General features: G+C 39.6%; 1 protein-coding gene across 1 annotated transcript in view; it reads left to right on the forward strand.

The window, feature by feature from the left end:
* KIF13B (kinesin family member 13B) overlaps positions 1-23,250 on the forward strand; it is a 198,236-nt gene that overhangs the window by 160,128 nt on the left and 14,858 nt on the right. The window contains exons 38-39 of the mRNA XM_024746932.1: positions 3,992-4,103; positions 11,344-11,477. Of these exons, the coding sequence (XP_024602700.1) occupies positions 3,992-4,103; positions 11,344-11,477 (246 nt within the window). The remainder of the gene's footprint in view (positions 1-3,991; positions 4,104-11,343; positions 11,478-23,250) is intronic.

Here is a 23,250-nt window from a genome sequence, read left to right on the forward strand (position 1 = left end):
GGAGGTGCCCAAGGGGGACCGCTCAGGTCCTCAAGTCAGCTGAGAGCGTGCTGTGTTTTTCCCTGTTGGGTTTTGCCTTTAAGCATAGTGTCCATCGACAGATGAATGGATAAAGAAGATGTGGCACATATATACGATGGAATACTAGTCAGCCATAAAAAGAAACGAAATTGAGTTATTTGTAGTGAGGTGGATGGACCTAGAATCAGTCATACAGAGTGAAGTAAGTCAGAAAAAGAAAAACAAATACCATATGCTAACACATATATATGGAATCTAAAAAAAAAAAAAAAAGGTTCTGAAGAACCTACGGGCAGGACAGGGATAAAGACGCAGATGGACATAGAGAATGGACTTAAAGACACGGGGAGGGGGGCTTCCCTGGCGGCGCAGTGGTTGGGAGTCTGCCTGCCGATGCAGGGGACGCGGGTTTGTGCCCCGGTCCGGGAGGATCCCACGTGCCGTGGAGCGGCTGGGCCTGTGAGCCATGGCCACTGGGCCTGCGCATCCGGAGCCTGTGCTCTGCAGCAGGAGAGGCCACAACAGTGAGAGGCCCACGTACCGCAAAAAAACAAAACAAAAAAAAGAGACTTGGGGAGCGGGGAGGGTAAGCTGGGACAACGTGAGAGAGTGGCATGGACTTACATATACACTACCAAATGTAAAATAGCTAGCTAGTGGGAAGAAGCCGCATAGCACAGGGAGATCAGCTCGGTGCTTTATGACCACCTAGAGGGCTTTCTCTAGTTGCGGTGTGCGGGCTTCTCATTGCAGAGCACGGGCTCTAGGCATGGGGACTTCAGTAGTTGTGGCTCGCGGGCTCAGTAGTTGTGGCGCATGGGCTTAGTTGCTCCATGGCATGTGCGATCTTCCCAGACCAGGGCTCCAACCCGTGTCCCCTGCATTGGCAGACAGATTCTTAACCACTGCGCCACCAGGGAAGTCCCATTGTGGCTGATTCTGAAGGTTGATAGACATGAAAAATGTCAGAAACATCACAGACTGATCTTTCCAGATTTCAGTAGTGGAGTGTGGATTACTTTGGTAGAAGTTTAAAAAGAAAAATGCCATTCTCTTTGTCTTTGAGAGCTGAGCTCATAAGAAAGCAGAAAGGCCTGGTGTCTGGCCAAGTCCTTTTTATTCATTGTCCTGAGTTGATCTCCCTCTGAAGTACCTTTAACTGGGATGCTTCCTTTTTTCTTCCCCAACATTTCAGTAAAGGGAGAATAACCCTGGACCAGCCAAGCATGTGAAATGTATTGGAAAGATGCTAATTCCCTTGTCCCTGGGTGGCAGTGTGTGTTGCTAAACCCCAGACCACAGATTCCACTCCTGGGAAGAGAATGGACATGTACAGCCAGAAAGAATGTAGTGAATGATTTCAGTGGAGTGTTTCTCCAGAGATCTGCAGGTATCAGAAAGAGGAGGGAGGAGTGTTATACCAGTTTATCATCCAAATTTGTTGTTCCCTTGGAAGCAGAGCCTGTTCTGTCTCAGAGCGATTTGAGACACTCTGTGTCCCCGTCTCTGGTTAGCGAGACTGTGAGATTCCTCAAGGTTAAGATGGTGGTTAAGGGAGATGGATGAAATGAGTCTCCATTTTTTTGTTCTCTGATGGGGCTAACGATATGGCTAAGGCTGTGTGTAAGTACTGTGTGCATCCTTTCAAATGTTTTCACTTGAGATATTCGAATATATGAGATAGTAAGAGTTACTGCCTCCATTCAGATTTGGGAGTAACATTGGGTGTGGGAGTTCCAGCTGGTAAAAATTACCCGGGAAGCTAGCAGAGCCCTGAGTGTGCCTTGGGGAAGAGGTGACACCTACATTATTTGTCGCTGGGCCACACCAAATGGCTGAGGCACTGACTCCGAATCTGCTGCTTAGTTTTCCTAAGGGACAGAGTCCCACTATGTCAGCTGCCGAACAAGGAAGAAAAATGTAAAGTATGAATTCAGATTTATTCTGAAATTAAGTATGTTGTCTTCAGAACAACCTTGCATGAGCTTAAACCCTGTAAAGAAAGTGTGAGACTTTTCTTCCTCTGAGCTCAGTGGAGTGTTGACTTCGTTGTCCCGTCACCTGATGGTGACGTCCCAGAGTACACAAAGCTGCAGCTTACCAGACAGATAATTAAATGTAAATGCAAAAAAGTTAATGAAACATTAATGTAAATCAGTGTGTGATTCATAGTAACACAAATGCTCCTACAGTGACATGTTCATAGTTCATTTCCCTCATCATCTCTTCATGTCTCTCTTGCTTCCTAGCTTCCTACCGTTGAGCATCATACCATTTGTTAAAATATCAAGTGCTGGGAGAGTTCCTGGGGAAAATGGCCTTCTGTAAGATAAACAGGATCCAGATCACTTAGGGCTTATCGATTTTATGATCAGTACTTAGGTTGCTGCTAAAAGCAGATAGGTTTCCAGTACATGTTGGCAACCTAAGAGGGCTTTCTTCCCCCATCCACCTTCAGGAGCAGCAAAGAACTTACTTTGCAGGCGATTACTAATGAAGACTCAAGTTGATCGTCAGGGTCACTCATCTGTGGAGTACTGGCTTAAACTAATATAAAATACCATTTTTTAAACTCTGGTGAAAAAGAAGTCAGAGTGATCATCAGAAGACCAAAAGAGAACGTACAGCATTTAAAAGAGTTATGTCTCGTCTTCATTACTGGTTTTTATACTGGTAGTATGGGTTGGGGTTTATTTCTTTACTGGATGGGACTGACGTTCAAAGGGTTTTGGTGCTGTCACCATTTTTATGGCTCAAGTTCTAGACAGGTAAACTAATCCATCAGCTGGCGGGCATTGTGTTTGTATTATGCAGTGAAATCTCTTTAATGGGAATTTACAAGACAAGTTGAAAGTACAGTCAGGCTTGTTAATTCAGAGACTACCATTATTGGCAACTTGTGACTACTTGGTTTAGGCTTAACTGCAACTCATCTTTAATATCTGTTAAAAAAAAATGAGAGGCTTGGTAATATGCTGTTCTAGCGTTTTTACTTTCATGAATGGTATGTGGCGCAGGAGAAGATGTCTGACTATCAGAGTTGTTCCTAGGCTTCAGTCGAGAATCTGAAGTGAAAGAGGGCATCTTGAGGCACAAGAGCAGAGAGGGCCCAAGGAGCAGAGCGGAAGGGAGGACTTCAAGAGGAATGTATTACTAAATCCCTGTGTGGCGAGAAGCAGCGTGATACAGGAGAAAGATTATTAGGAGGCTGTAAATTGTAGTAAGCGGGAAACCAAGGTTTATTTAGTTCATGTGATTTTGTCAATGACACTGCATCATCTCACAGATGGACCAAGTCCTCAAGTCTAGGGGACGCAAAGAAGGTAAGTCTCTTACCTTCAACAGCTGCTAGGAGGGAGGAAGGTGCTCCGTCGGTGGCACAGGTCTTCGCACTGGCAGACATGAGCACCTTGCCCCGTCCCTAGCCCATCGGGGAGTGAACACCAGTGTTCAGTGTGCAGTGGAACGACTGCAGGTGCAGGAAAACCACCGACAGCATGAGAAATTGCTATTCCTGTACTCTACTGTCAGCCTCTTGAATTTTGACGCCGAAACTTTTTAATAAAATAGAAATGCTTTTTTTAGAAAAACAAAACTTCAGACTGTATCTTTATCCTAGAAGTTCATTCTGCATTTGGCTTCAGTCCTGCCTTAGGCAAATGTTTAGCTATTTGGACAAAATGGGCAGAAAACATGAACAAACATTTCTCCAATATACAAATATATGAGTGGCCAATAAGCGCATGAAAAGATGCTCAACATCACTAATCATAGGGGATACCCAGATGTGAGGTGGTATTATTAGGGAGAGCAATTTTATAAAGAAGAGGAAGAGTACTTAGGTAATAAGGTGTATCGTGTCTTATAACAAGAATAAAGCTTTAGTAATGTGTAACAGATTTCTCTTCAGTATCTTTAGATTTTTTTGTTAATTGATATGAATCAAAATTCCTGATTTTGTCCTTAATAGGGCCGGTGGGAAAGTCAACAGGATGTATCGCAAACTGCCGTTTCTAGAGCAACCACTCCGGCTGCCCCATCTCCCCCTGGTTGTCCCCAAAATAACCATTCTCCTGATCCAGGTAAGTTATATTTTCCTTTTTCAAACACTGTCATGAAATTTGAGCATCTTTCAGAAGTAGTTTAGATCAGGATTTCCTACCAGGTAACCACTGTCCTACTAGTTAATGCCCGTCTGAATTTTCCCCTTCCTTATCATAACGTGTTGAGTCACATTGTTTTGAATGTTGAATTTATCTTGCATTCCTGTGAGAAATACCACTTGATCATGATGTGTTGTCCTTTATATTTGTTTGATTCTGTTTGCTAATATTTTGTTTATAGAGTTTTTGCGCGTATGTTCTATGATGAATATATGTACCTTTTTCATAACATTGTCTCTGTTAGGTTTTGGTATCATGATTACACTGGTTTCATAAAGTGACTTGAGAAAAATTTCCTCATCTTTTTTTCCTGAGTTTATGTGAACTTGGTATTACTACTTCCTTAAACGTTTGACAGGATTCACCGGTGACACTCTCTGGGCCTGGAATTTTCTCTGTGGGAAGATTTTAGATTATGACTTTGATTTCTTTATTATAAGGTTAACTTTTTATATTTCTTTATAAGTTTTCATAAATTATGTTTTTTAGGGAAATTTCTATTTCACCAAAATTATTAAATTTATTTACATAAATGTTACAGTGTTCCTTTATTGATCTTTTAATGTTTATAGGATCTGTTTTTATGTTCATTGTTTTTATTCTAAATAGATAATTTTTGTTTTCTTTCTGTTTTTCTTAAATACTTTTGAAACTGGTTTGTCAGTTTTCTTTAGTCTTCCCACAGAGCCAAATTTGGTTTTATTTTCTGTTTCATTGATTGTTATTTCTTTCTGCATTTCACAAATTTTGGCACGATGTGTTTTTTTTATCATTCTGTTCCAGATATTCTAATTTCTCTGATTTATTCTTCGACCCTTGGGTTATTGGGTAGCATATTAATTCATTTTCCTATATCTTGGGGGTGTATTATTATTATTGATTTCGTATTTAATTTCATTATGAGCAGAGAACAGACGCTTCAAAATTTCAATCTTTTTAAATATTTTGAGACTATATTCTATCTTAGTGAACATTCTATGTGTATTTGAAAAGGTCTATTCTGTTTTGGGCACAGTGTTCTGTATATATCAATTAGGTCAAGTTGGTTGATAACCTTGTTCAAACCTGCTGTATCTTTACTGATTTTTTTCCCCCTCATATTTGTTCTGTTGGTCATTGAGAGAGGGTGTTGAATCTCTACAATGATTGTGAAATTGTCTATTTTTTCCTTTAATTATAACAGTTTTTGCATGATTCATTTAGAAACTCTGTTACTGGGTATAACACATTGGGATTGTTATTTTTTGCTGACATAGTGATGTTTCTTATTATGAAATGTCCCTTTAGCTCTCTGGTAATACTCTTACTTTGAAATCTGTCTTGCTTGATATTAGTATAGCCACACCAACTTTCTTTTGCATATTGCTTGCATGGTGTATCTTTGCCTCAGTCTTTAAAATTTTAGCCTAATTTATCTTTAAGAGTGATTATCTTATAGACAGCATATTTAGGTTTAGTATTTTTTGTTTATCTAGTCTGACAATTTCTGCCTTTTAATTGGCGTGTTTAGTTCTTTTACATCTAATATTATTATTGTTATCTCTGCCATGTTGCTGTTGGTTTCTATTGGGCCTATTTATTTTATTTTTTCCTGTGTAATCTTTTGGGTTAATTGAAAAATATTTTGCAGTATTTTATTTTTTCTTTGGCTTTCTGGTATACCTGTATTTACTTATTAACATCTTTGTTAAAGGAGTCTAGTAGATATCTTTGATTTTACCACAGTCTACTTAGAATTAATAATTACCACTTCCCACTGCACAGATATAAGAATCTTGCAACAGTGTAATTCCATTTACCTGCTCCCCCACCCCTCTTATTCTGTATTATTGTTGTATCTTTTGCTTTTATAGGTGTTGTGAACCCATTTTACAGTGGTTGGTTTTTTTTTTCTTTTTTTCTTTAAAACAGCTCTTTGTCTTTTAAGGAAATTAAGAAACTATAGATAATCTTTTATATTTTCCTTCATATTTATTATTTCTGTCACTACTCCTTCCTGAAGATCATATATTCATCTGATATTATTTCTCTTTAGCCTGAAGAATATCCTGTATTATTTCTTATTGTGCAGTTTTCCTTGAGAAGACGGGTCTCCCCTTTTGAGAATATCTTTATTTCACTTTTTTCTTCAAAGGATATTTTCACTAGATAGAGAATTCTGAGTTGATAGCTTGTTTTCTTTTAGCTCTTCAAAGACACTGCATTATCTTTTGCACTTCTTTTCTGATGAGAATTCAGCCATCATTTGTGTCACTTTCCCACGACATGTGGTATATCTTTGTTTACGTTGTTTGCTTTCCAATTTTTCTCTTTATTCTTCTTAGCAAGTTGGGCAGAGATGTGCTTAGGTATAGTTTTCTTAGTGTTTATCTTGCTCGGGTTTCACCGATGTTCTTGGGTCTATACACTGAGATTTTTCAAACAGTTTTGGGAAATGTTCAACTATTAGTTAATTACATTTTTCCCCTGCCCTTTTCTGTCCTTCTGAGAATCTAATTGCACACGTTATATGGCTTAATATTGCCCTATGGGTCACAGAAGCTCTATTCTCTTTTGATTTTAATTTTTCATCTTTTTATCTTATTCTTGTTTCTTCTGATTGGATAATTTCTACTGCCATTTCTAGTTTTCTATTAAGCACATCCAAGAATTTTTAAATTACAGTTATTCTTTTTAGCTCTAGAATATCCATTTGCTGCTTTTTAAAAAATAGTTTTAATTTCTCTGGTGATATTTCTTTCATACCTGGATATTTGTTAAGACCATATCTGTTTTTACATCCTTGGACCTGTGTATAAAAACTGCTTTTAAACTTCTTACCTGCTAACTCCAGCATCATGACCAATCTCCTAGTCTTTTTCTGACTGCTTTTTTCTAGTCTATGGGTCATATTTAATGAGTTTCGACAAGTTTATTTACTCATGTAACTTACACCCCAGTCGAGCTCTAGAAGATTTATGTGACTCCAGTTACTCCCCACAGTGCATCAGTGTTCTGATTTCAGATTAGTTTTGCCCGTTCTACAGTTTCATTTAAATGGAATCATATAGTATGTGCTCTTTTTGTGTTCGGCTTCTTTTGCTCAGCATATCTGTTCAAGTCATCCATACTGTTGCATGTATCAGTAATTTATTCTTTTTTATTGCTGAGAGATATTTCACTATCATAGTGGAATTTATCAGTTTTTAACCAGTTCTCCTGTTTATGGACATTTGGTTTTTTTCCAGTTTTTGGCTACTGTGACTAAAGCTTGTTCTTGTATAGGTCTTTTTGTAACATTTCTGTTGAGTAAATACCTAGGGTGAAATTACTTGGTCATAGACTACTACCTTGCTTAAAAATTCTGTAAATTAAAGAAAAATATTCTAATCAGTGTTTACTTGATTTGCACATTTACCACTTTGCTCTGCTCATCATTGCTTCCTGCTCATTCCATGCTTTGAGTTTAGTTTTTTTAGTGACTGTGTATCCACCATTAGCGCTTTTAGCAATCATCTTTTTTTAGTGACAAACTGTTTCTTTTGTATGTTAAAGTTTTTATTTTGCTCTCACTTTGAAGAATCCTTTTACTATGGAAAGTATCAGACATACAAAGTAGAAGGAGAGTCATGATGTGCCCTCGAGTGCCCCATGCTGATTTCAGAACGATCAGTGCGTCACCAGGCTTACTTATCTGTGCTCCCACTACGTCCCCACACCCTCTCAGAATGACTTTAAAGCAAATCTCAGATATTATCTCATCTGTAAATACTTGTACATGTATTTCTAAAGTAATACCCACAGTAACATTTCATTCCTAAGAAAAATAATTCCAAAATATCATTAAACATCTAGTCAGTGTTCAGATTTCCCCAGTTGGATCAAGAATATCTCTTAGTCATTTTGAATGAAAATCCAGGTAAGGTTCACACATTGTGATTAGTTGATACGTGTCTTAAGTCTGTTTAGTCTATCTGCTCCTCTTCATCTTTTTTCCCTGTTGCCTTGTATTTGTTGAAGAGACCAGGTTTTGTACATAGACTCTGTACATTTTTACTTTTACTGGTGACATCCTCACCAGGTTATTTAAACATGACTCTCTGTCCCGTGTATTTCCTGTAAATTGGTGGTTAGATCCATAGCCTTGGTCAGATTCAGGCTAATTTGAGGGAGGGATGGAAGGTAGGGTAAATGAATGGGTAGTTTTATGTACTTCCCTTAAGAGACACATCATGTCTGATTATCACTTTTTCTGTGATAGATGCAGCCTTTAGTTGATTATTGGCTAGATATTTATTTAATTAGAGGTCATCTTCACTCTAGAATGTTAGTTTAACTGCATGTAAAACTTTAGATTATTCCTAATTTTTTTCTTAGCATTTAGATGATTATATCTTCTACCTCTTTATTCATCTTAAACTTTTTGTTTGTTTGTCTCTTCTTTCTTTTTTTGGTGGCCATGCCACGAGGCTTGCAGGATCCTAGTTCCCTGACCAGGGATTGAACCCCGGAGCCTTTAGCAGTGAAAGCATGGAGTCCTAACCACTGGACCGCCAGGGAATTCCCTTGTCTCCTCCTTTTTGTTTCTCTCATCCCTGTTTTTGCTTTTGACCTATCTCTTGGCAAATAGCTTTCTCTTTGCTGTATTTTTTTTAATGATTGAGCTCATGATTACAGAATATCCTTCTGTAACTTTTCCTAGTTTACTTAGAGTTAATAGTCCTTTATGAAAAGGTAAAACCTTAACCGTACAGGTCCGTGCACCATCTGTATTGCCAGTGAACTTGCATCGTCTTGGTCCAGCGTGGAGTAGAAGTGGGGATGGTCATGTGCTTCTCTTCAGGCAGCCTCATATACAGATGCCTCAAGTTGACTGGCTTCTTCTTTTTAAAGTGTTAATTAGGGTACAGTTTTCAAGTCACATATGACTTGAATTAGTTTTTCTTGAAAATTTAGTCTTATTCACTAAGAATAAAGAATTATAAAGAATAAAGCATTAATAAGTCTCCTAATATCATAGGCGTTATCTGCACATCTGACCCCAGCCTTTGGTAATTAAGAGCAGGTAAGAACAGGGTTGGTTCAGGGCACTTGTCCCTCTCTTGTGAAAACAACTCAAACACCACTGTCTTCCTGAAAGGTCAGTTTCATCATCTTCATTCAGTAAACAGCATGAAAAATTAAAGTTGAATAAGATATGATCCCTGACTTTAAAGAGGTTAAAGTCTGGATGGAGAGCTGTACGAGTGTGTCATTGGCTATGTGATTTAAAAATGAAAAGCCCCATTTTATTCTAGGGCAGAAGTTACTGGGTTGGCCAAAAGGTTCATTTGGTTTTTTTTTCTGTAACGTGGTTCTAGTAGCAGTTAGTTGTCTTTAACTTCATTCGAAACAGTTTTGTTAGATTGTATTGTGACAGCTGTCATATCAGCGTGCATTTAAAAAAAGACTTATCAAAATTGGTGAATTTTTGTGTAGCCATTTTAATATTGAAGATGGAAGAAAAACAACATTTTCAGCATATTATGCTTTATTATTTCAAGAAAGGTAAAAACGCAACTGAAACGCAAACACAGATTTGTGTCATGAATGGAGAAGGTGCTGTGACTGATGGAACACATCAAAAGTGGTTTGTGAAGTTTCTCGCTGGAGGCTTCTCGCTGGGCGATGCTCCATGGTGGATAGCGATCAAATTGAGACATTAATTGAGAACAATCAACGTTATACCACCTGGGAGATAGCCGACATACTCAAAATATCCAAATCAAGGTTGAAAGTCATTCGCATCAGCTTGGTTATGTTAATCGCTTTGATGTTTGGGTTCTACGTAAGTTAAGCAGGGGGGAAAAAACCCTTCTTGACTGTATTTCCGCATGCGATTCTCTACTTAAAAGTACTGAAAACGTTCTGATTTTAAAACAAATTGTGACAGGCGAAGAAAAGTGGATACTTTACAATAATGTGGCACGGAAGAGATTGTGGGGCAAGTGAAATAAACCACCGCCAAACACACCAAAGGCTGGTTTTCATCCAGAGAAGGTGATGTTGTGTATATGGTGGGATTGGAAGGGAGTCCTCTATTATGAGCTCCTTCCAGAAAACGAAACGATTAATTCTAACAAATACTGCTCCCAGTTAGACCAACTGAAAGCAGCACTCGATGAAAAGCATCAGAATTAATCAACAGAAAATGCATAATTCAGGATAATGCAAGACTGCATGTTTCTTTGATGACCGGGCAAAAACTGTTACAGCTTGGCTGGGAAGTTCTGATTCATCTGCTGTATTTACCAGACATTGCACCTTTGGATTTCCATTTATTTTGGTCTTTACAAAATTCGCTTAATGGAAAAAATTTCAGTTCCCTGGAAGAATGTAAAAGGCATCTTGAACAGTTCTTTGCTTAAAAAGATAAAAAGTTTTGGGGGCTTCCCTGGTGGTGCAGTGGTTAAGAATCTGCCTGCCAATGCAGGAGACACGGGTTCGAGCCCTGGTCCAGGAAGATCCCACATGCCACCGAGCAACTAAGCCCGTGCGCTACAACTACTGAGCCTGCGCTCTAGAGCCTGCGAGCCACAACTGCTGAAGCCTGTGCACCTAGATCCCGTGCTCTGCAACAAGAGAAGTCACCGCAATGAGAAACCTGCACACCGCAACGAAGAGTAGCCTCTGCTCTCTGCAAATAGAGAAAAGCCCACGCGTAGCAACAAAGACCCAACGCAGCCAAAAATAAATACAAAAAAAAAGTTTTGGGAAGACGGAATTATGAAGTTGCCTGAAAAATGGCAGAAGGTAGGGGAACAAAAGGGTGAATACATTGTTTGATAAAGTTCTTGGTGAAAATGAAAAATGTGTCTTTTATTTTTACTTAAAAACCGAAAGCACTTTTTGGCCAACCCAATAGTACTTGACCAGTTAGTGACAAGGCCCGGGGTTGGATTACCCTTCAGATTTAATAGGCACGATGGATATTAGAGCATTTTAGAAGTACCCCGATTGCTGCTATTTAATTGGAAAAGGAAACACCATTGTGTTTCAGGGTAACTATAATAAGAGCATGTCTTTTAATATAAATTTTTTTAAGGATACGTTTTTTGATTTATATTGTTAGATTTGCTTACAAAGGATATGTGGCCAATTGTTTTTGCCTTATCTCTTTTCCTTTCAATATTTTTGGCAGGACTCAGTAACCTAGCAGCCTCCTACTTGAGTCCAGTAAGATCCTTCGTGCCGCAGATGCCGAAGCTGCTGAAGTCTCTCTTCCCCGTCCGCGACGAGAAAAGGGGCAAACAGCCATCTCCCCTCACACATCAGGTAAAAGCGTCACGAAAGCAACAGTGCCCATGCTCCTAATAGGCTGCTGGCGCAGTGATGCTCTGCGCTGCGCTGAAGCTGGAAGGAGAGGGTACCAGCACTGGGGGCATCAGAGCTGGGCTTTCAGACCTGGTAAAAGCTCTGATAATTTTTCTTCCACTCTCGTTGGAGATAACAGAGCTGTTTAAACGCACTGACGCTCTCAATCCTTTCTGCTTTTAAAAAATGCCAAGTACGCTACTAATGTGATTTATGGTCATATCACTTAGAGCAACAATAGTGAAATTTATGAAGTGCACTTAGTGTTGTTTGTGTATTGCCAAACAGAAAATGTAATTCTATTTTTAATTCTTGATTTCGTTTCTTATTTCACACAATTTTACATCATCCCTGTCCTTGCTGCTCAACCTCTTTTTTCCTCTACTCTGGTTTACCTGTTCTTTCACTGAAATATTAAAAGTGATAACTTGTCTTATTTCCCCTTTTATTAAAACTCTCTACCTGGCCTTAGAAGAAGTTTTAGAGAAGATGTTAAAGGGTTTTCCAAATAATCAGGAAGCTGCTCTTGTGTGATGGTGCATGGGAAGCCTGTTGGAAATGCAATTTGTAGCCTCATATAGGTGTGAATTCAGCAGAAAATGATAAATGAGGATTTATTTATACTCATTCAAAAACACATACGTGCATGTTCAGTTGTTGAAGTAGGTCTTTTGACATCAGCTTCTCCACATTCACTTAAATATTCAAGTTGCAGAAAGGTAGGTGAGTCTCCTTGCCTGAGACCTTAACTATTTAAAAGACTTTTCTAAGTTTACGAGTGCACATTCAAGGGGATGGTATTAGTTTTGTAAGGTTGCTATGCAGATACATAATTTTTTCATTCTAGGATTATATGAGCATATATGTCAGCATAGATGCACACATATTGTATGAAAAACATTAAACATCGAGATTTTTGGAAATGTTTAAATTTAACCCGGCACTAACGGGTGCTTGACAGTTACCAAAATGAATCTGAGATGGCGAGAGCTTAAAAGAAATAGCAAGTCTAATATTTGGTGGGGGTGAGGGTAGGCAAAACAGATTTTGCCACGGGTTCGTTATAGCATACGTTATTCTGTTCTAAACTGCTACATCGTTGTTTCACAAAGTATGATTCATTTACTGTTTGTGCCAGAATTTCCATGGTAGCTTTTTAAAAAGGTAACTTTAAAAAAATACAGCCCGACCTTAAAAAAATATAACTCATACCTCACCTTGGGGCATCTAATAATCTGCATTTATAAGCACCCAAGGTGATTCTTATTCACATTAAAGTTTGATATCCACTGTTTTTCAATTGCTGTTTGGTGAAGACAGAGTTACGTAGGTTAAAGGAAATTGGAACGGTATTAGAAGTCATTGAATCAGACTACCATTGTTATAATTATCAGCTACTTTAAGCTTTTGATGTAGCAAGTCAAATCACCTGCTACCATAAGAAGTTACTTTTACTGTTTTGCCAGCGAGTGATTGGTTCCTTTGGATATGAGAGGAACAGCAGTGGTTTAGAAAGAAATCTAGTGATTGGTGGATAATCGTAATTTGTAATGTCCAGTTTAAGAGAGGTAATCTTGAAATATTTTGAAGATATCTTAAGAATATTTGTTCATTCAGTTTACTTTTTTTGAGCATATATGAGCAAAGGTGTTTCAAAAAGTGGCCCCAAATGCTGCATAGTTCATAAATAAATGAGAATGTCAATACAAAAGTGGCCTTAACAAAGATGCTCAACGGTGGAGCTAAACTGTTCCATTTGGTTGGTGAAATCCCCACTCCCTTGAAGGACCATTTCTCAAGGTCACCAGAGCTCCATCTTGCCTACACTTCTCAGTCCTCATCTGACTTGACAATCGTGCAGGAAACATTTGTGTCTCTGGGCTTTAGCACTTAGCGCTGAGTTTGCCTGGCTTCCCTTCTGTTGGCTGCTCAGTCTTTCTCAGTTGCCTCTTCTGGGACCCTTTATTCCATCAAGCCTCTGATATTCAGGTGTTCCAGAGCTCCCTCCCAGGTAATCTCATCCAGCTCTGTGGCTTTTAACTCTTTATGCATTGACGATGCTCACATTTCTATCTCCAGCCCAGGCTTTGCCCCTGAGCTCTGGCCTCGTGGAGCTAACCGCCTGTTCAGCTTTTCCACTTACAAATTCATTAGACATTCACATTTTACAAGTTCAAAGCATTACTCCTGGTTTCAGCTCCCAAGTCTGTCTACTCCCAGCACAGAAAATACTTACAAAATACATGCCCATCTCAGCGTGTATAGCACAAATGTCCACCTAGTTGCTTCACCTCATAAATAGTCCATCAGTAAAATTTTGTGGGTACCACTTTCAGTCTGGTGACTTCTCGCCATCTCCATTTCTCATCACTTATCCATGCCATCATCTCTTGCCTGGACTATGCAGCAGCCTATCAATTGGTCTGACTGACGCTTTTTGCCTCACACAGTCTTGTCATTCACAGAGAAGCCAGGGTGAGCTCCCGAGGCCTTGCATTAGCTCATGGCTTGAAACCTTCCACTGCTTCTCTTTGAATAAAATCTATTCCTTACTGTGGTTTACAGTGGCCTATGTGATCTGGCCTATGTGATCTAGCCTCTTGACTTTTAATCTTTCATTCCCTTTACTATTATTTATTTATTTATTTATTTTTGACTGTGTTGGGTCTTCGTTGCCGCGTGCAGGCTTTCTCTAGTTGCGGTGCGGGGGCTTCTCATTGCGGTGGCTTATCTTGTTGTGGAGCACGGGCTCTAGGTGCACAGGCTTCAGTAGTTGTGGCACGTGGGCTTCAGTAGTTGTGGTTCACGGGCTCTAGAGCACAGGCTCAGTAGTTGTAGCGCACGGGCTTAGTTGCTCCGCGACATGTGGGATCTTCCCGGACCAGGGCTCAAACCCGTGTCCCCTGCATTGGCAGGTGGGTTCTTAACCACTGCGCCACCAGGGGAGCCCCTGTTCCCTTCATTTTATGCTTTGTTCACCGTGCTAAGCCATATTGGCCCTTTTGTTGTTATTGTTTGTCGCACGAACCGTGAAGCTCCTTTTGGTCTCGAGAGTTTTTGCACTTGCTTTTCCTTCTACTTGGACTGTTCTCTCCCAAAGTCTTTGCATGGCTACTAGGTCTCTAGTAGACTGGTCTGCTAATAGCATGGTCAAGAAAGACCACTCTAAGCAAGTACGTTTGCGTTTAGAGTGGCCTGAACCAACCAAACTAAAACAACAGCATCTACCATACATATTATAGTGTGCTCCCATATTTAATCTTTTCATTGGGAGTCATTGTTATGTTGATATGCTTATCGGTTATCTCCACTCTAGAAGTAATTCTTCAGGGCAGGGGCATAGTCAATGGAAAATATATGCTGGTTGACTATTGACATTTGTACAGCTTGTAATGTTAGATAGTTTGAATGTACCAGGTGTCATCCAGTGGTGTAAAGGACTGTGGTTATAGTTCGGAGGTGAGAGAATCACATCTGAGTGGGGATTTGAGATATCGAGACATATTTATAAAGTTTCTTTCCTAGATTAATGCAGGTTCCACTAGAGAACTATTCTTAAAGGAGGGGAAAGCTTGAGCTTATCATTTTGGACTTATTTGATCAAAGATGCTCGTGTTCTCATTTTTACTATTTCTGCTAAAGCTTTAAGAGAAGTAAATTATAATTTAAAATGACAGTATCAATATAGAGGTTTCCCTTACTAGGACCACTTTAAATATGCTTTAAGTTGCCGTCACCTAAACGATGTTCCATCCTTGGAATTAGGGCACTTGAGCGTCAATGGAATTTCAAAATAACAGCAACAAGAGCAATGCTATATTGGCTAGATTTTTATAGTGTTTCCCAATTTTTTTATAGTAATCTTTACTCTAATGGCATCCTATTCACTTGGAAATCAGATTTGATACCTGAAAGTTGAGGTTCGTTCTTTTTTCCCTCCTTGTGGAACCTCCGAGCCCTCCAGGAAGAAGGTTGGTTTATTTCTACCCAGTCTTCGCCTCTGCTTTTTTCTGCTATTGCCCAGGAGTTAAAGGTTCTGTGCTCCTTTAGGCTTTCTCCAGACCTAATAGCTGAAGACTAGTCAACTATATCTCTTATAATAAATGCCTCATTATTCTTCCGTTGTCTTGCCAGGGTTTTGCTTAAAGTGGGAAGCCCAGTAGTGATACTATAACCCCTATGCTTGAAAATAGTGCAACTGTCACTGTCCTCTTTTGAATAATGTACTTCTACCAAAGCGGCATATGATTGCACTTTTTTTAAAGGCAAGTATTTTTAGTTCATTGTGCTCTGGTCAGTTAACGTTCCCCTTTTTTGTTTGCTTGTTTATTTGCTTACACCCTTGTCAATGCACTTCTCTTTTTATTATTATGTTGTTTAGTTGAAGTATAAAAATACTTAAATAAGGATCTTTAGATTCATTTAGAAAACTTTTCATCTTGATTTTGTTTCAACATTCCTAGGATAGCAAGATATTTTTTGAATAATTATTTAAAAAATACTTCTGTCCTAACTACCATCTGCAAACTTTGAAGGGCATAGTCTGCATTTGAGTCACAAACAAAATATGGAACATTAGGGCGTGAGAGAGAACTCTGTCATATGTGACTAGAGATCTCTCCCCAAGTTACAGAGCGACAGAGCGATACCCTTCAGCTCTGCATGTTCAGAAACTGCCATCTCCAACCCACGTTTCCCCCTCTCCCTAGCAAAGAGATTATGGGAGGCTTTGTTAGATGCATTACAGAAATAGAGGGACACCATGCCTTCCTCTGTATCACCAGTCCAGAAAGCCTAGGACAAAATTCACGCTGATGAACGTTCCTAGACCACCCTGCCCACTGCCTGGCTTAGCCATAGCTCTGTGTGAGGTGTCTAGTGTAGCATAAAGAAATACACGAATACCCCGAAGCTTGCTCTCTGTCTTGATTCTGGTTTAAATTGGCTACTACTGCCTTGTTAGTACACTAATTTCAATGGCCCGTATAAATAGTCATTAAATAATCAATACCAAGACTAAAAAACTTATATAGGTTTTAGAATGCCATCAAAGATAGAACCCAGAAAAATAGAAATCAGTGTACATGCCTAAAAGGAATCTGGATCAGTTCTACAGTACAGGAAGGGATAAATATTGGTATTAACATTGCATGAAACTTAGAGACAAAAAATAGATAGTAACCCTGCTTAAGATTTCTTTTTTTTTTAAAGTTATTTACTTAAATTTATTTATTTAATTTATTTATTTTTGGCTGCGTTGGGTCTTTGTTGCTGCATGCGGGCTTTCTCTAGTTTCCGTGAGCAGGGGCTACTCCTAGTTGCGGTGCGCAGGCTTCTCCCTGCAGTGGCCTCTCTTGTTGCCAAGCACGGGGTCTAGGTGCACGGGCCTCAGTAGTTGTGGCTTGCGGGCTCTAGAGCACAGGCTCAGTAGTTGTAGCTCACGGGCTTTGTTGCTCTGCGGCACGTGGGATCCTCCTGGACCAGGGCTCGAACCCGTATCCCCTGCTTTGGCAGGCGGATTCTTAACCACTGTGCCACCAGGGAAGCCCCTTGTTTAAGATTTCTAATGTGAGACGGCACAACAAACTAAACAGAAACCCCCAAATGGATCAGCAGAGACAGTACGTGGTAACCCAGCAGACTGTAGAATAAGACAGGCACACTCTCATTTCTGTCCCCACCCAACTTTCTCTTTTCATCATTTTCAAAGCCATTGCCCTCTCCATTTCCTACCTGACTGTGATGAAAGATCTCAAAACTTCTTCCTTTTTCTGTTTCTGTCCCAAGTTAATTTGGAGACTTAAACTCCTCTGGAAGAGTCACAGTAACAAAGACACTCACAGCAGCCCACCTAAACACCACACCTGGGTTCTCTCCGGCATCGACAACACTTAGATCATTGCACTTAGTTCTGGGTATGTTACTACTAGACGTTCATTGACCAACTGGAATTATTTCAGAGAATAACATCAGAAATGATTTATGAGGAAGGATTAAAGAAGTTATTTATAGCTTGACCAAACAATGACTAAGAGAGCTGACTGTATAATCATTCAGGGGATATCAACACCAAAGGCAGGGAAGAATTGTGTAAGGATGGTTCCAGGCAAGCAGCAGTACGAAAGGCACAGAACAACAGAAATGAAGTTAACGGAGAGAATGGCGAGAATGGCAACAACCGTTAACGAGTACAGTGATTTGTAGATAGCAGGGTACTCTCTAAAAAACCCCAGGGCTTTCTGTCACTTCTATTTTGTAAAAGTAAGATTTTGAAAAGATAAAAGTATTCCCATTAAGAACCGGGGAATGGAATAGATCCTGTTTGTACCAGTCATTCTTCCCTCTTTTCTTTGCTAGATTAGGTGGAAGAGAGGCAGAAGTTGTGTAATGAAGGAATGATTATTATCAAAAAAGTACTTTTAATCAGAGTGTCCTTGACATTTTCAAACAAGAATGTTCAATTCCCTCCCTCATGCAAAGATACAAACACACAACCACAGTGAAAATCTAATGAAAAGATTAATGTTTATTAACTTGTTCTTTGGAATCAGCAGGTTCTCAGATTAAGATTCTATTATTTGGGGGGGCATATTTCAGCATGTGAAAAGACTCATGGATCTTTTCTTGTAAGATAGAAGTTAACAGTTTATTCTGAGGAATACAAAAATTTAAAGAAAGAAAATAAAGATTTTAAGAAAGTTATTAAAAACAAAGGTTCTTATATTTTACAAAATCATCTGGCTTGAACATATTCGTAAAGACTTATGTTTGTCATTTTTATGGAGATTTGTTTTTGTTTGTAATCAATTTCTGTCTGAGTTCCAGAAATGCAAAAGATGCAGCACTGAAAGAGGTGGCAGCTGACAAAATTGCTGTCTTTGACCTTCTGATGCAAGTTTAGTAACTAATCTGGAAAATAATGAACTGCAATTAATGAAATCTGTACTCATATTCAAGTGTGTTTCTCAGACAGCACATACAATAATTGAAAGCACTTCCTGCTCTCCAATTAGTTAGATTGAATTAATGTGGCATAATAGCTTTTTTCATATATCTAGAAGATTGTGTTCAGGTGAAGCTGTTTCTGTACTTCAAACTTCGGTGCTCCAAATGGCGTCTTTGGTTCATTTGGGGAATTAAAGAGTTAACGCTCACATTCAATTTCCACCATCAAAAACACAGCCGCATTTCAGGCCTATCTTTGTTTTACCGTCTGCCCCTCTTCAGTGTCCTGCGCTTGGCTTATGGCTGCCTTGTCGACTTCAGGGATGTTTGTCTCCAGTTTCAACACAGCTTCCAGTGTGGAAGATGGACAGGGCCTTGAGTAGAGAAAGCAGCGCCCTGCGCATCTCTGGCCTAGTTGAAAAGATGCTTGGCTAGTTCTTCCGGGTTTCATGTCAGCAATTCCTCCATGTATAAAATGGGGAGAAACAAACACAGCTACTGGTTCTTCCCTTGTGCATGAAGGTGCTGTTTTAGGCTCTTCATACTTGGGCTCCTCTGATGAAACAAGCCATATAAATGCCTATCCTGGTGTCTTAAGGGTTCATCATCTTAACTAACTAAAATAAGAAAAGGTATCTATACTTTGTTTTCTAGCCTTGAGTTTTCCTTAATTATTCAGGTTATTTTTAAAGGTTATTTCCCCCTGTAGTTTATATTTGGATATGGTATGCTACATTGCTTTTTCTTGAGTTAACAAAGGGAAGTTTGCACAGCCCTTCCAGAGTACAGACTTTTTAAAAAAATTCAACGTAGGACTTCCCTGGTGGTCCAGTGATTCAGACTCCACGCTCCCAATGCAGGGAGCACGGGTTTGATCCTTGGTCGAGGAACCAAGATCCCACATGCCACGCAGCGTGGTCAAAAAAACCCAAGAATTCAAGGCAAGTGATTTCTGTTCAATTGGTTTGGGGATGTATTCTTAGTCATTCTTCTTCTTTTTTTTAATTTATTTATTTTTATTTTGGGCTGTGCGCGGGCTTTCTCTAGTTGTGGTGAGTAGGGGCTGCTCTCTGTTGCAGTGCTCGAGCTTCTCACTGCACTGGCTTCTCTTGTTGCGGAGCACGGGCTCTAGGTGCACAGGCTTCGGTAGTTGTGGTGTGCGGCTTCAGTAGTTGTGGCACGTGGGCTGTAGAGCGCAGGCTCAGTAGTTGTGGCGCCCGGGCTTAGTTGCTCTGTGGCATGTGGGATCTTCCTGGACCAGGGCTCGAACCCGTGTCCCCTGCATTGGCAGGCGAATTCTTAACCATTGGGCCACCAGGGAAGCCCTAGGCATTCTTACTACTTTACGAAATGAGACTCTTATCTCTGTTTTCTTTTCCAAAATCATAACATCTTACCGTCTATCTTTGCCCCAGAAGTGTATGGATATTGACATACTTAGAGACACTAAGTTGACAGGTTGTCTTCAGAATCAGGGTTAGTAGTTGATCTGAAAAATAATGAAAAGAAGATAGTTTCTGAGGCAGGATAGGAGTTGATGGAAGAGACCTCAGTCTGCCAGTCGTTTTTCACAAATCGGCCTTGTATACTTCTGTATGATTCTGGAGACCTGAGGTTGGAACCTTTTTTGGTAAAGAGCCAGATAGTATCATTTTAGGTTTTGCAGGCCAAACAGTGTCTGTCAGAACTAGCTGTAGTTCTGGTCGAAACGTTGGGTCTGGTTTTGTTCCAGTAAAACTTTATTTATAACCCTGAAACTTGAATTTCATATAATTTTTACATGTCACAAGGTATTCATTTATTTTGACAACTTCAAAATGTAAAAACCATTCTTAGCTTACAGGGCACACCGAGGTGGGGACGGTCTAGATTTAGACCCTGTTTTTAAGATTTTAGGTTGATAGCCATTCTATGTTTCAGGTAAACATCCTTCATCCTTCATGGATGCTTGAGAAACTAAGTGGATGGAGTGAATATTACATCCTCTTTTTAAAAAATAGAAATCTTTTTCACATAAATGCTTAAATAAATTTTAATAATTATCATGCAGAAGTTTAAAAAGTAAACTAGCTAAACCCTAAAAAATAAGGAACAGTCTCTTTCCTGACAACTTCAGAAATATTAGTATTTAAAATTTTCTGTATCTAGGGCCTCAAGTAAGTTGAACTAACACATATATGATAGAGTGAAATAAAAAGTCTGTTTGGATGGGCTTATTCACTTTTATCAACGGATAAAACAATTGACTTCTTGATAGAAGAAGTGGGCCGTTTAGTTGTTTCATGTAATTGAATTAAATAGGAATATCAGATGGTGGACCTTGAGTGCCCATTTCTGAGGAGTAAGAAGGGCCCTGTCTATGTCTGGTGTTGCACACATTGTATCCCTATCTCCTGGCACAACCTTTAGAATATAGTAGGCACCTGGCCCGTGTTTTACTTACATCAGGTGGAATTGTTGGTTGTTTAAAAATGTGCATATAGTAAGTCTACCTAGAAATACCTTGGAAGACAACACCCGAAATCCCAATGACTAGATGACCTTGGTACTTTAAAAATGTACTGAGTGTGCCAGGGATTTTATATGCATCAGCTCAGCACCACTGCTGTCTGATGAAAATAAGTATGAGCCACATGTGTCATTTAGAATTCTCTAGTTGCCACATTTAAAGTAAAAAGAAACAGGCCAAATGTGATAAAGTAATTTGGGATTGACATACATACACTACCATGCGTAAAATAGCTAGCTAGTGGGAACCTGCTGTAGAGCACAGGGAGCTCAGCTCGGTGCTCTGTGACCACCTAGAGGGGTGGGCTGGGGGAGGGTGGGAGGGAGGTCCACGAGGGAGGGGATGTATGTATACGTATAGCTGATTCACTTTGTTGTACGGCAGAAACTAACACGACACTGTAAAGCAATTATACTCCAATAAAAAAAAATTAAAAAGTAAAAAGAAACAGGTCAAACTAATTTTAATAAAATAATTTACATAACCCAGTAGATTCATAATGTTGTCATTTCAACCTGTAATCAGTATAAAAAAACTTACTGAGACAGTCCCATCTTTTTTTCTGTACAGTCCTTGAAATCAGGTGTGTATTTTACATTTCTAGCACATCTCAATTTAGATACTAAATTTTCCTCGGAAATCTTGATCTGCATTTAGAGTTCATGAAGTTGAAAAAATAGATCCGCATGCCCAAGCCATTCCAAACATACTTAAAGGTGCTTTAATTTTTAAGTTTACATATTATTAGTTAAAATTAAGTAAAATAAATCCACTTCCTCAGTCACACCAGCCACATGTCAAGTGCTTAGAAGCCATGTGGCTGGTGGCTGCCATGTTGGACACGCAGAGTTAAAGGGTGATATTAGACACTGAGTTGGACAGAGAGGAAGATGAGACTCAGGTGGGTTAACTAAGGTCAGAGCCTAGGGAGTAGCAGAACTGAGACATATTCAAGAAACAAAACAATGCACAATTGTGATCTGAAGAGATTTCACTGGGTTTGATTAAAAATAGCCAGCGATTATATTTGTAGGATGAATGACTATAAAGTATTTGAAGGAGGAACTAGTCATGCCGTGGAAATACACTGGGTAGGATCTATCCATCTTTGGTTTTGTTTGTTCATTTCTTTCTAAAAAAATTATCTCTGGGCAATGAGGGATCATTGACAAAGCAGGAGGGTGACGTGGTCAAATTTGTGTCTCAGAAAGCCCCTCTGACTGCAGTTTGGAAGATGGATTGGAATAGAATAAACTGGAAGAATCTATTCAAATGTATGTACATACCTCATGAGGGATTGGAATATTGGTCAGAAAAGTGAACTCACCATCCCACGCTTGACACAGTGACACTTTAACATCACTGATTGGAAGGAGCATGTACCAGGTAGGGTAACAGTGTCTCTGGTGAGGACCAGCTGGGGGCCACCCGCCATCCTCCCTGGGTGGCATTGCTTAGAGAATTCCTGTGGTCTGGATCACCACCTTCCAGATGTGATCACCCAGAGGTGATCAGGTCTACACAAAGGACTGAGGGATCAATTAGAATGCCAAGTTACTCATTTAAACTAAGAACTGTAACTGCCAGGTGGATAAAAGTGCTGGCGTCATCGTGGCCAGCACAGTCTTACCTGGATCCCTCTGGAAAGCCAGAGTGCAGCTCCTAAGGCTGCTCGCAAGCTCAGGCTGGTGCCGGGTTGGGTCCGAGGGCACCCCCTCCGCGGTGGCTGGAGCGCCTGTCCCCGCACCCGCGTGGGGGGCACTGCCAGCCTCACCACCCTGCCTCTGATTAACATAACCTTTAAACAGTTGTTTATATTGGTTAGCCTGTTGCTGGTTCTTGATCTTTAGTAATTGCACGTGTCTGATTTTATCTAATGTTTACTACTTTACCAGAACATGTTCAGAGATGAGGAAGTATCTTGTTTATGTGCACTGCCGCGGCTCAGTGGTGTTCCTCATATTTTCCTCACTTTAGCAGCATGAATATCAAAGGTTAGCTATTGAGTATTTATGGCAAAAATAAATCTTACATCTCTTGTTGTATTTTCCTATGCTTGGATTAAAGTGATTGGTTAGAGTTGTAAAAACAAAAAAAAAAGACTTAGAGGATCATATTCACTTAGGAACCATTAGAAAATGACATGTAAGAATTTATCAAATTCAGGGTAAGGGGTGATTTTTAGGAAAGGTTCATTTTCAAACAAAAAACTACATCAGAAAATTTAATTTTTTTTGAACAAAGTGATGATTTTTTGCTTCAGCTGATATCGCTTCTGCC

This window comes from Neophocaena asiaeorientalis, unplaced genomic scaffold, assembly GCF_003031525.2.
Source record: "Neophocaena asiaeorientalis asiaeorientalis breed wild unplaced genomic scaffold, Neophocaena_asiaeorientalis_V1.1 scaffold633, whole genome shotgun sequence".
In the NCBI taxonomy this organism is placed as follows: domain Eukaryota; kingdom Metazoa; phylum Chordata; class Mammalia; order Artiodactyla; family Phocoenidae; genus Neophocaena; species Neophocaena asiaeorientalis.